Source organism: Miniopterus schreibersii (genome assembly GCF_964146895.1).
Source record: "Miniopterus schreibersii genome assembly, chromosome: 13".
Classification (NCBI taxonomy): domain Eukaryota; kingdom Metazoa; phylum Chordata; class Mammalia; order Chiroptera; family Miniopteridae; genus Miniopterus; species Miniopterus schreibersii.
In genome coordinates, this window is record NC_138113.1 from 42,314,790 (window position 1) to 42,329,286 (window position 14,497).

The window sequence follows — 14,497 nt, forward strand, 5'->3', positions numbered from 1 at the left end:
GTTCTGTGACATAGATGCAATACAATAGTTTATTTAACTTATAGGTCTCTACTCTTGTTTTCCCCCCTTCTGCAGGTTGACCAGTATCTCTATCACATGCGCCTTTCTGATGAGACCCTTCTGGAGATCTCTAAGCGGTTCCGAAAGGAGATGGAGAAAGGGCTTGGAGCTACCACCCACCCCACTGCTTCCGTGAAAATGCTGCCCACCTTTGTGAGGTCTACTCCAGACGGGACAGGTGCTGCACCGTGAGGCAGGGTGGTGGTGGGGTGGCTCTGGCTTCTCCATTGCTGGTGGGAGATTTGGGTGGCTTTGCTCAGGGACCTAAAGAACTTATATCAGTGAAGGTTCTTGGGTTTGAAGCCTCAGAAATCAACCCTGCTCATTTAAGCATACAGGAAATTTAACGAAGTCTGTGGTTAGACAGGAAGACTAGGAAAGCAGGCAACCTTGGCAGTCAAAGTAGAAGTATACCCTTGTTTGCCCAACCAGGCCATTGCTGTCAGGAATTTGTTTCCCATTTGTGTGCTGAGAAAGGCTGCTTGGCTCAGTTTGGGGTTTAAGGTCCTGCTGAGATTGTATTCAGTGATGGTGATGAACAACAAACATGCCTAAGATGGTCATGACCATGGCAGTCTCTGGCCCACTTAATGGGCACATTCCAAAGTCTTGCTGGAGAATCAGTGTGGTACAGATTGTGCTAGATTGTTCTTGAACTTTCAAATACTTTATTTGAAAATAAAGTATTACAAATCTGAATAATTTTGGGAGAATGTGAAGAGTCAGAGTGCATGTCAAGGTATTAAAGGCGCTGAAGTTGTGCAATAAGAATCTGACAAGCTTTGTTTAATCCCCTTATTTGGATACAGAATTCCTATTTCATGGTGTACCACCCAGCGAGTGATTCACTCAAACTAGAGGAAGGGGCCATGGTGGATTGAAATTGGAAGGTGGGCTTGGGCTGGATCACAGAAGGCCTTGCATGCCTGCCTGAAACATTGAGTCTTTCTTCAGTAAGCACTGGGAATAACTGAAAGGTTTTGAGGGGTTCAAGGAGAACTGTCTTGGTGTAATAGATGTCATCAGCTGAGTGGAGGAGGGGTGACGGCAGCTGGTAGAGCACAGGACAGTGGTGCAGTGGGATATGGTGTGCAGAGCTGAGAGAAGGTTGAAGGGTGATGCCAGGATGTTGGACCCATCTGCCTGGGGATGGCAACATCCTTGGAGAGGGGAACGAGGCTAAGTTGTGCCACACAGCCTGTTTCTTTTACCCTCCTAATAACCCTCCATTTTATTTTATTTTTATTTTTAAAAATGTGTTTATTGATTTCAGAGAGAGAAAGGGAGAAAGAGAGAGAGAGATAGAAAACATTAATGAAAGAGAAACATCAATTGGCTGCCTCCTGCACGCCCCATACTGGGGACTGAACCCATAACCTGGGCATATGCCATGACCGGGAATCGAACCTGCAGCCTCTTAGTGCCTGGGATGACACTCAGCCAACTGAGCCACATCAGCCAGGCAAAACCTTCCATTGTAGAGATGAGGTATCTGTGGGACCATGAGGAGTGAAGGGTGTGGGGCAGCTACCCCCTTCTGGAGGCTGGGAGAAAGAGTCCAAGGGGCAGCTGTCAGGGCAGTGGAAGAACCACAAAGTCAGAGAACCAGAGGGAAGAGAGAGCACCAAGAAGCTGGTCATCAGTGAGGCATCTGCAGAGAAGTCCTGGGGATTGGGGTTGGGGAAGGGCATGGGAAAGGGCTTGTTCGCACACTACGTGCCTTTAGTATTTCCATCATGCCCGTGTCCTTGAGGCTTACGTGCCTGAGAGCCTCTAGGGACCTAGTTTGTCTAATAAGACTTTGTACCTTTCTATGATTCTTAAAATAAGTATGTGTTTGCCGAAGCCTTGGGACCCAGCCTGGACCCAAGGGTGTGACCTTGTTCAGATTGTTCTCTGAGTGTGTGTTTTCTCAGCCCTTCAAAGAGCTCCTTGAGGTGAGGGCCTCCCCCAGTTCTTTTTTTTTTTTTTCTTAATCCTCACTTGAGGATATTTTTTTCCATTGCTTTTCAGAGAGTGGAAGGGGGAGAGAGAGAGAGAGATGGGGAGAGAGAGAGAGAGAAACATCGATGTGAGAGAGACACATCAATTGGTTGCCTTCCTCATGCACCCTGTCCAGGGCAGGGCTGGGGATCGAGCCTGCAACCAAGGTATGTGCCCTTGGCTGGAATTGAACCCAGGACCCGTCACTCCATAGGCAGATGTTCTAATCACTGAGCCAAACTGGCTAGGGTGTCCCCCAGTTCTTGAGGATCCCTTATATGCCCTCGATATTGGCACATTTATTGTACCTGCCACTCCCTCTGAATGGTGGCCACACCTGTTTCTATTGTTTCTATTTGACATCTGATAAATCTCAGATAAATTTATCTTCTCCTTAAGGCCAGGGACCTTGTCTTTATTTCAGACACTAGCTAGGACAGTACCCTGAATATTTACTCAATGTATATTATGGGTAAGGGCTTTTCTGAGCTCCTACGTGCACTCACTCATTTACTTTTCACTAAATCCTACAAGGAAGTAGGTACTAATTTTATCTGTAATTTTTTTTAGATGAGGAATTTGAAGCTTGGGTGGTCAAATAACTTGCCTAAGGCTACAGGGCTAATGAGAGGCTGAGTCAGGGTTCAAACTCATCTATTCCAAAGGTCAGGCATCAAGGCTGCACAGATCCATCGTGTGTGCGAGCACGTACAGCACATGCTCAGATGAGATTTTTTTGAAATCTGGTTGGGTTTGGATGTCTGGCCTGTAGTACAGGCAGGTGAGTAAGTTTGCTGGAGAGAAGTAGGTATGGGATGGGCTATTTTTCTTCTCATTGCTTTTCTGAGGTTGGAGGCACGGAGACCTCTGTCTCTTGAAATTTGCACTGGCTGCTGCGCTGTGTGGTCATTAGTCTCCTTCCCTAATCTCAGGCGGAGTCCTGGGAGCCCATCTGTGTCCTGCCTCTGGCCTAGCGTGGAGCAGCAAGTATGCTTTTCACCTCTGTCAATGGGATTTGCCTGGACTGAGGACTGGAGCCAGAGGCTGACTCTTGCAGCCTTCTGGGGCTGAAGAGTCTGGGGCAGGACTTGGCTGCCTGACCTCCTTTCCATGCAGAAACAGTAGGACTTTACACGACTTTTGTGAAACCCAGAGTGCCTCTTTATAATCGCAAATTCTACGGTGTAAATGGACATGGTGTGTAAAAGGAGTATTGTGTATTAATGTTTTATTTGCTTAAGCGGAGCAAGTGTACCCTTAAAGACCTGGAGACCAGATGGTAGGAAACGTGGCCCCCAATCCTTTGGTTTTTCACTTGCTGCAGGGTCTATGGCCAAACTCCTCACCTCAGCTCGCTGGGACTCAGCCTTTTTCCCTTTGTAAAATGAGAGGCGGATCCAGCAGACGCAATCTGTTCTACACATGTACTAGAACTAGTGTGTTCATGTATTTACACACAAAGTTCCTTGAAATACCGTAAACAGAGAAAACCCCGAATGTCCATCAGTTGGGCACTGGGCACTTAATGCAGAAAACAGCCCTCAAAAACCCACCCTAAAGCATGAGATAGATTTATCTGTACTTATATTCTGTGAAGTCATGTATGTATGTGCATGTGCACAGTTGTATGAAGTTTTAAACACATATACTGAATTATTGATACTAGTTATCTTGGGCTGTGAGGCTGGCAAAAACTAAAGTTGAAAATATGTGTATATGACACATTCCACTTCCAACTATACCTTGAACGAACTCCCATATGAACTCAAGGAGACGTGTTTAAGAATGCTCAAGGCAGTAATGCTCACAATGACAGCATTTTGGGAACAGTTTACAGAAGATCCATGCGATGGAGAACTATACAAGGAACATAAATGAGCATGTATAGATATGGGTAAATCTGAAAAACAATGAGAGTGATACATTGTTGAAGGATATGAACCTCATAGTAGTTGAATGTTAATGAGAAAAAAAAAAATCCCTCAGAGTAATGCTATCCACGGCTTATGGACATACACACACCATAAGATTATTTAAACTGGGAAATATCTACCGGATAAACGATAGGGGCTGCTTCTGGAGAGAGAAATGGAACTGGGGAGGGAAACATGAGAGTATGTAATTGAAAGTGGTCAACATTAAGGCTTTCAATCTTATGTTTTGTTAGTTGGGGCTGTGAGTTATGAAATGACAGCAAGGACCAGGGACCCCTCAATAGTGAAAATTCTGAGGAACTCTTAAAGATCAAATAAAGTAGAAGTGCCTCTAGGGCCACAACTGGGGCCAGAGAGGGATTTTTCCCTGTACCTTCCATTAGTGAAACATCTTCACTCATCTTTGTTTTATACATTGGGGTCCTGTACTTAAAAAAATAAATTCTCTTTTGTTATTGGTTCCCTCGTAGAGTGCTGAGAGGCACAGAGCGTGGGGAGCTGTTGACTTTCCCCTGGATGTGGTCACACAGCCAGTGGGGACCTGCTGAGGCATCTGCTTCCTGCCCAGCCTGCAGTCTGGGTTCTGCTGCTGTTATCTGTGATTCTCTCCCACAGAAACCCTAGGGGCCTTTGCCCACGTGGTGTCTACTCCACGCAGGCTTACTCAGAACCTTCCTCAGCCCATTCCTTTCAAGCATTACCTTTTAAATCTGGGAAATTAAACCTCGGATCTAAATCTCTGATCTAGAGGGACCTAATCTTTAAATCAGTGGCTCTAACTTGTCTGGACTGTGTACTCACAGCAAGAAACACGTAGGTATAAATATTGATATACGACAGATACAAATTTTAGGGGTTGAAGTTTATTCTTAAATGTGATGCAATCAGATCTATTAGTTGCTGATTGCGACTCACTAGAGTTTTTTGAGGTTGCAGATGGAAAGTCACTGTCTTCAGGGCTCCGCACCCAGACTTGTCCTAGACAGGCGTCTGTAAAATTGGCTACTTCTTGCCAGGGATGAGAGGTGGTTCCAGGGCGGTGTGTGGCAAGGGGTGAAGATCAGAATTCTAGGGTTTTGTTTAAAAAAAATTTTTTTAAATCCTCACCTGAGGATATTTTTTGCTTTTCAGAGAGAGTGGAAGGAAGGGAGGGAGGGAGAGAGAGAGAGAGAGACAGAGAGAGAAACATGGATGAGAGAGAGATGCATCGATTGGTCGCCTCCTGCAAGTGCCCCGACCTGGGAATTGAGCCTGCAACTGAGGCACGTGCCCTTGACTGATATCGAACCCGGGACCCTTCAGTCTGTGGGCCGACGCTCTAACCACTGAGTCAAAATGGCGAGGGCAGAATTCTAGGTTTAAATGGGGTTGGATTCAAGCTGGGTGCTTTACAGCATTTCATTTATGCCCCAGTCCTCCGTGTTCTTATTTATAAAAAGGAAAGAAACATCAGAGGGTTGGCTAAACCACAAATTAATGGAGAATCAGATCCGTGACTTTCTATAAACAGTTCTGTGTAGCCACAACCCACCGCAGCAGGAGGCACGCCTAGAGCCTGCTTTGTGGAGAGAGGGTCAGTGAGCCTCCCAAGGTCCTTTTGGAGGGAGCAGGTTGGAGGGTTCATCCCATCACCAGAGGCCCTGCATTTTGGAGTGAGGACCAGGCCCTGGCTTTCTTTGATACAGGTCCTACCTATCTAATGGTAATCAAAGTCCTGGTAGAAAATGTAGGAGGGACCTCAGGAAGTTTCAGGCCATTCACTTATATGATGGAGGCCTCCATTACACTGAGGAGCAATGAACCCCAAGCTGTGGTTTGAGTTCTTGTGAGAAGGAAGGGAATGTCAGCAGCCACTGGGCCCGTGGGGCTGATTCTAAAATATCTGCGCTTCACAGATGTGCAGATCACTCTGCAAATAAACATTTGGTGCAGATAAAAATGAAATATACATAAATGGTCCAAGAATATCTTACTTAGATATTGTAAAAAGGAAAAAAACATCAGAGGGTTGGCTAAACCACGAATTAATGGAGAATTAATGACTGAATTCAGTGTCAGCCAGGGTATGTATATCAAAAATGCTCTCTATCCCCCCCCCCCAACAGTTTTAAAAAGTTGAAGACCTGTGTGATGAACATCCACACATAGATGACCTAGATTTTACATTGGTATTTACTAGGTTTGCTTCCATTCACCAGTCTGTTTTGTTTTATTTGAGGCATTGCACAGTACGTTGCAGAAATCAGTTCAACCCTAACACTTCAGCATGCACATTATTAACTAGAGTTCAATATTTCTCTTTTTTCCTTTGGTGCAAAATTTCATACACTGTACACCTATTTAATGCAGCTCCCATTAAACAGAAAACGTAACCATCAGCCCAGGAAGTCCCCTCATACCCCTTCCCAGGCCTTCTCTATCCCCAGAAGCAAACACCATTTAAACGTTTCCACAAGTATTAGCTTTGCTTGTTCTAGAACATTCCATAAGTACAATCATACAGCACTTTTTCTTAATGCAAGGCTTCACATACCCACTATAATGCAGGCTTTATCCATGTGGTGTGTATCCGTAGTTCGTTCCTTTTTGGATGCTAACTCCAAGGTATGATTGGAATCCTATATGACGTAAATATTGATGTCCAATTTTTGCCTAAAGCTGCTATATACATTCTTGCACGAGAATGTCCTCTTTGTGGACACATGTTTTCATTTTCTTGGGTCAACAACTAGGTATGGAATTTCTGGGTCACAGAGTTTGGGGTGTATTTAATTTATAAGAAACTTTCAGATCTTTTCCCGAAGTGGTTGAACCATTTTATAATCCCACCAATGATGTATGAGAGCTCCTCTTGCCGCATATCATCAATATTTGTTGTCTGTACCTCCCCCCACCCTACCCCTCACCCCTTTTGTTTTGGGCAGAGCAGAGTTGAGTAAAGAAAGTCTTCGTTTGTATTTGCCAGGAATCTCACCATCTTAATTAACCTCTCTATAGGCAGCCCTAACCTGAGCTACGGCTATGCATGTGATTGCCACGCCAGCCCCAACCATAACCCTGTCAGGGGGCCCACCACACACATCGCAGGGGTCTGACAGTTTCATCTTAAGAGGAAATGCAGGAATAATTGAGACCATTTAATGAGCATCCACGATGTCTGTACTAGGCTATGTATATAAATAATCTGTCTTGCTCTCCAAGCACACTCTACAAGAGAGATATTCCTAATTTAAAAATGAGGCAGCTATTGAGGGCTGGTGTCCAGGTCTCCTGTGGCCAGTTACTGGCAGAGTTGGGATTTAAGCACAGGAGGTCCTGACTCCAAGGCCATAAGAAACATAGTCTATGTTGGTTCATGTTGCCTAATAAAAGTTTCTAGAAGCAAATCAGATTACTATCTTTTGAAATAGATCATAAATATGGGTTGGCTTTGTACCATTATAAGAAGAAGCTCAAGTACAACACGACTGAAAATCTTCGAATAGTCCAACTGCATGTTCCAACTTAGAGACAAATTATTTTTGTAGTGTCTTTATAACCCTTGTCTTGATATTTAGATATAACAATGTCTTATAGGCAGAGTGAGATGAAGGCTTTGTTGCATTAATCATTTGACACATCCCCACTTCCCTCAACTGTGATTATTTTCACGGGTGAGTATATCTCCACCCTCCAGCCAGGCTTAACCCCTTAGAGAGCAGGGAACAATGATGGTGATGATAATGAAAAACTGTAGGCTTTCTAAATGCCAGATACGGTGGTAAGCAGTGTATTTGAGCTATTTTATTAATTCTCACAGTGACCCAATTCTGGGCATTTTGAACCCCATTTTATAGAAAAAGACTAGATTTAGAGAGATTAGGCAACTTGCCCAAAGTCACTTAGTGAGCAAATGGAAACACTGGGATTTGAACCCAGCTAGCTGTGTGCCAGTGCCTGGGCCCTAGGCACCCTACTAGTGGTGCATTTAATGCTTTATCTATCCCCCACCACTTCTAACACAATGCATTAATCTTTCTATTAGTAACAGCCTAGCTGCGCAGCTTGTTCAATAGGCCCCTGCGATGCTGGTCCTCTGTGTGGCAGCAATGTGCTGAGCTGCCTTGTGCCCCACCTTTGAAGGGTGAAAATTGCTCTGGGGAGGTAAGGCTTACACAGGTGAAATGGTTACAGAACCATATGGGTCATATAATGCAAACACATGACAGGATAAAAAGAGACTAGGCTGGTGATAGACTGCATGGGGGCTGATAAACCCTGAAAGGAGCCCTTATCTTGGTTGCTCAGCATTATATCAACAGTCAGGCAGTGGAGGCAGAGCAATAGCACACATGCAAATTAATAAGTGGGTTTATATGGTGCTTACAATGTAAACTGAAGATTATATTGTTAAATGGCCTCCATATAAAAGCAGCTAGAGTTTATTAAACAGTTACATGCACCAGGCATTGTGCCAAATGCCATATGTCTTCTTTGTATTAAATCTTGACCAAAAACTGTGTGTGTGTGAGTGTGAGTGTTTTTCCCTGTGTCCTGGAGAGTGGAGGGGGAGACGCTGGCTAGACAAGAGGCTATACCTATCCCCTTTTAGCGGATGGCGAAATCTGAGAATCAGATTTCTAAGAATTTACCCTAATCATATGGCTAATACATGTTCAAGTGGAATTTGAACCCAGGTTTGCCTGCCTGAAACGCTTAACACACTCAGCACCTACACAGTGTTGAGACATAATCATGTTTTGATCCCTTGAAGGGTGGTTTCACATCCATGGAACTAATGTAGTACCTCTCTGCGACTGGAACATATTTTGAGCTTAAGAAACATTTCCTGATATAAAAGCACCAGGAAGGCGCATTCCGATGGTGTTCTGGATACTTTGCGGGCACTCACAATGTGTTTATGTACTCCAGGCCCCTTCTTTCCATCGGAGCAGCTCTATTTTTCTCTATCTCTGCATTATGGCCCTTGACATCCTGTTGCTTAAAATAGCTTGAAAACCAATGACGGCGAAGGTCAGGTTTCCCCATTCCTTGACTGTGGTGGACACCAGCATTAACTGGCTGTGATTTGATACCTTTAATAACATGGAGTTACTTTATTTCTGAACTATTGAGTGGAGACCGGCCTTGTATTATAATGGAGTAGCTGGGACCTTGCAGCTTAAAAAGAGGCTGCCAGATGTGGTAGTGACTGTGGTGGTTCCAGACACATGGGAAACACATGACTTGAAACCTGTGTCTGGCAAAGTTTGTTTTGCTGCATTACCTACCCGGGACCTGGCGATTTATCTTTTTAGTTATCCTCTTAATTGGAGTCCATGCCGTACATTCTTAGAGCCGTCCCTGAGGTGTTCTAGCAGGCACTGGAAAATGAAAGGATAAACAAGGTTTCCCTCCACCCAGAGCCACTCCGTGGAGGAAGATCAGAATGTTCAGTGCAGTCCCCTGGGACCCCTGGACCATTCCTGCTTTTGCAGGGTAGGTAGGCGTAGGTCCCTTTGGAGGCATTGCGTTATTATAGAGCCACTTCAGGAACTCATGTGAAAGGGTGGCTGCGTATTTTTTACCTACCTCAGAGTTTGAGGCTGCATGCCTGGGGCAGTGGGTGACAAGGAAGGGCTGATGCCCCAATGGTTGGATCTAACATGGCTCTCAGGTGACCAGTCATCCTGATTTCCCCAGGACTCTCCTAGTTTTAGCACTGACAGTCCCATGTCAAACCAGAGTGGTTGACCACCCTGCATGGCCCTGGGACCCAGGCCCTCATCACTGCTTGGCTCGACTATATCACAGTAGCCTCCTCTCCAGCCCCTGGCTCTAGCCCCAGTGCTACTGGTCTGCTTGAAAACACAAATCTGACCTTCTGCTTAAAAGTGAGAGTCCTTGGCATTGGCATTTACTGCATTTTTATAGCCATGTGATAGGAGGTTGTAGCCACTCCAGACATGCTATTCCTTGAGCATGTCATGAACTATATGTTTCTTATTCTCTGTCTGGCAACTTCATACCCATCCACTAAGACCTGGCTTTCTCATTTGCCCCTGGAGAAGCCTTATCTGAGCACAAGCAGTGTTCCTTCTACAACACTCCTATCCCTGCACTTGCCACAGTGCATCTAACTGCTCCCTTGCTCCCTGCCCAGTCAGGGACTAGGTTGGGTACTGCACCAGGCAGCTAAGAGGCTTTTAGTAACTGTCTTCAATGCTCAGTGTTGAAATAACTAATCACAGAATGGGAAGTGTTTGGTTGGTAGGTCCCAGAATAGATTCAGTGTTTGACTCTCAAAACAGTGATTTTAAAAACATTTTTAAAGTATTGGACCCCACTCTCAACTTTAAACAGAAGGAAATCTTTTATGTTGAATGCCATCTGTAAGACAGTTAAGAACTGTCTTACAGGAATAAAAGGAATAAAATTGGAAGTGAAGAGGTGGGAGGTGAGTCTGTGCCTTAATTGGCCACCCTTAGCCCTCACCAAGGCAGACCTTGCCACCTTCAAGGACGCCCAGAAGTCCGGGAATGCTGTGTGAAAGTCACTGGTTTCAAAGGAGTCTTCTGGAGCTTGTGGTTCTGAAGAAGTCCTTTTAATTACCCAAAGAAGCCCTGGGTTGAAAGGCTGGGCTCTGGCTCCAACCTTAACCAGGCAGAGCACTGCCACTTCTGAACGCAGTTGCCTTTAATAAAAGGGCACTGCCACTTACAAACACAAAACCAAGCTAAACCTGTTTACAAGTCACTCTTAGAGCCAGGGCTGGCATACTGCTCCAAGAGACTGATGAGAGGGACAGGTGGAGATCTATTTTAATTAGTGGCAAGTACCTAATGATTGAAAATAGACCCTGTTGGAAAACTCAACTGGCCTTGCCCCTCACCCCTCAAAAATTGCATGGACATTGTCACCAAGCCACCTGTTAGTGCGTGATATTAACAATGCTGGAGTTATGGCTGCTCAGATACATTACTGATACTGTGTCAACTAAGATGACGGTGACTTTCATGTTCAGGCAGTTAGTCAAATGCCATTCGAGTCCTCCGTAGAAACAGGTTAGTTCTCAGGAGAAACTGAAACCCCTTTATCTTGCTGACCTCATGTATTTGATAAGAGCTTCACTGAAAGTGGGCAGATGGTAGGTAGTTCAGGATGGGAAATGAGTCAGCAAAGCAACTAACAACCTGAATCTTAACTGTTGGGCAATTTGATGGAGGGTGGCGTGACCTAGTGCTCCTATTGCCAGTTCCTCTTAACTGTGGGCCAGCATCACCTCTTTGAGTCCTGTTTTCTTTTAGTAGAGGGCTGGTACCTTTTCTCTTGTCTATTTTTGGAGAGGGATACTTTTAATTAGAAGGACCTTCAGCTGAGAGGGCTTGGAGAGGATCCAGTAAGGTGGGAATAGAGGTTTGGTATAATTGCATGAGATGACGCCTATCGGTGGCTATGAAAAAGCCTGCATCAGTGAGCTTAGTGGATCCTGGGTTCCTCTGGGGAGAAGGGTGTGTCACCTCTTGCCGGTGGATGTGTGTCTGCCACCTGTCACTCAATTCTGAGAGCATTTGGCCTTCTCCAGTAGGCCCAGGGGGATGGGCTGCAGTTACTGATGAGGGCATCTTTGCTTTCATTTTTACCACTTCATGGCTTATTTGCTTCCATCCTGGATTTGGTGTTAGGTCATCCTCAGCTTCCAGGAACTAGGGCCACAAGAGATGTGGGTGTGGTGCAGAGAGACAGACATGGGCTCTGGGGTCAGCCAATAGTCATAGACCCGTGCATGACCTTAACTAAGTGACTCAACTTATGAACCATAGTGTCACTTCCTCTGCCACCCAGGCCAGCTTGGAAACTGCTGGTAACCTCTGGGTTTTATGCTCTTGGCATTGTCAGTGAAGAATTCCTTATTTAAGGATTTACAACGTTCCCTCGAGCAGCCTCCTTGCTCATTGCAGTAGGCAGCTTTGCTGGAGAGCCAGACCTGGATTTGAATGTTGGTTTTCTTATCCATAAAATTGAGATTACGATACCCAGCAGGGTTGTTGAGGATTAATGGAATGTTTATATACAAAGTGACCATCCATTCTTTGGAAGAGAAATGTTAGTTTCTCTTCCATTTAAAACATCTGCATGTTGGACCTTCAATCAACTGAATCTCCCTCACACCAGCCTCTGTTTTCCATTGTTTTGTTATCACAATAATCAGGACTGAACTCTGTTCTAGGAACAAGAGAGACAAAGACAGGGTTCTGGGCTTCATTTTTCAAAACAGTCACATAAAGTAGAAGATGAATTTGACCTTTTAAACAAACCTATGGTGAAATCTTGCTTCCTTTATTTTAGCGGTGGTAGTGACCACATTAGGGGAGATTTAGAAAGAGGGTGAACTAATGTAACCTTCCGAATTTCTTGGGACACAACAAAAAACCCAGAAACCAGAAATATTTTGATAACATAAGAATTAAACATTGCTGCATGGCAGAAACACCACAAACAAAATTAAAAGACAAATATCACTGGGGGGAAAATTGCAAATATACAACCAACAAAACCATTTTCCTTAATATACAAAGAGTTCTTTTATGTGATTAAGAAGATAATGAATATATTTTTTAAAAGGCCAAAGATGTGAGTAGAAAATGCACAGAAAAAGGAATTCAAAAGGCCAGTCAATAACTGAAAATATCTAATCTCGCACTAAAGAAAGAAACCAAGTTTAAAAAAGGAGATACTACTTAGACCTAGGAGGTTGGCAGAGATTAATTGCTATACAATGTGGGCCACTGGTGGGAGTGAATCGCACCTGCTGGTTTGTGTGGAAATTGCTGAGAACTTTTAGCAACATAATTTGGCGATATCTTCCAAATTAAAAACACATCCTTAGAACCAGAGATTCAAACTCTTTTCTTGGAATGTATCAGTTAATCGCCTAATAACCTGTCTTGATAAAGTAAATATATCTAAGGACACTCCGTGAACATTAATAGTGGTTACTTTCTGGGTGTAGAGAAGAGATGTTTGCTTTTCATTTTTCCACTTTTGTATCATATGAACTTTTTCTTATCAGATAGTTGTATTTTGTTATTTTTAAAAAGTTAAAATTGTTTTCCAGACATAACAGCACACTTAACAACCTAAGAAACCTTGCCTCTGACACCAGGGTCTCATAGAAATCCCACAGTTGGTACTCAGACATTTCATTTAATTACAAGCAAATGCAGTATGAGATGTTTTCGTAGTACATTGCCTCAAATGCCAACTGTGATCACTCAGAATGATCTCTCTGGACCTCCCTGGGTCCTCTGCCATGTGGCCTTCTACCTTCCTCCTCCTCTTCTTCCTCTAGTATGTTTTTATTGATTTTAGAGAGAGGAAGGGAGCGGGAGAGAGAGAAGCACCAATCGGCTGCCTCCTGCACACCCCTAGTGGGGATCGAGCCCGCAGCCCAGGCATGAGCCTGACTGGGAATGGAACCAGTGACCTCTTGGTGCATGGGACGACGCTAACCATTGAGCGACACCTGCCAGGGCAGCCTGTACCTTCTTAAGAAACCTGCTACAGGCATGTGCTCCTCCCCCAGAGGCTTTCTCCTCCCCATCCGGTGTGACTGTCCCAGGCCCATAGATGCTATCCTCCGTGCCCGATCACACGCTCGCTGTCTGCTCTGGGCTTCTGGAATGTCCCAGAAGGGTCTCAGTGGAGATAGGACTGGAGCCAAGAGTAGGAATAGGAGTAGGTAGGGGTGGGAGGGATCGAGAAAAACTAGGAGGGGAGCTACATAGTCACACAAGGAATAATAACGGTGACAGTTATTGATGACTTACCACGTACCCATATATTCACATACAACATGTTCTGCATTTCATGGAAGCTTCACGACCCCCAGGGGAAGTCAGCATTATGAGCCCCATTCTACAGGTAAGGGGACAGTGGTCAGAGAGGCCACACAGGTAGCGAAGCAGCTGAGCTGGAATTCGAAACGAAGCCTGCCCTCCCTCCCCACCCCTTCCCAACTCTGAGGCCCAGCTCTTGGGCACTGTTCCATGCGAGGTGTGGAGGTGGGCACTAGGAGAGGGATCTGCTCACGGTCCCGAGGAGTCACCTGAAGATTTAACCCCAGGAATCACAGTGCTGGGCCTCCCTCCGAGACTGGACGTTGGAAAGAATATAGTCCCTGGCTATGCGAGCTGTGCTCCTGTGTGTGTGTGGAGGAGGGAGGCAGAGGAACGTCTGCAGAGAAAGCAGAGATGACATTCCGTCCTGGGAACGGAACTACCAGCAGTACTTTATGATTTGTGGTTTCCCTTCAGTCCATTAGAAAATACTACCGTAAAACTGCCATTCTGGATGGAGCTGCGCCCCTCCAGTGAGCTGAGCTGGGCCGGCCTGGAATCAGGCCCGGCCTCAGCCGCCTCAGGCCCCCTCGGCTGCGGACCCAGGGCCGCGCGTGCCCCCGCTGCGGTGCTGGAGCAGGCAGTTCGCCGCCGATTTCCCTTCTGATCCCTCGTTATAACTTCCACGGCGCGTTTCCTACT

The 14,497-nt window shown here is 45.2% G+C and overlaps 1 protein-coding gene across 1 annotated transcript in view; it reads left to right on the forward strand.

Moving 5' to 3' along the window:
- Positions 1-14,497, forward strand: part of HK2 (hexokinase 2) — a 58,805-nt gene that overhangs the window by 16,171 nt on the left and 28,137 nt on the right. Inside the window, exon 2 of the mRNA XM_081156244.1 lies at positions 76-238. Within this exon, the coding sequence (XP_081012370.1) occupies positions 76-238 (163 nt within the window). The remainder of the gene's footprint in view (positions 1-75; positions 239-14,497) is intronic.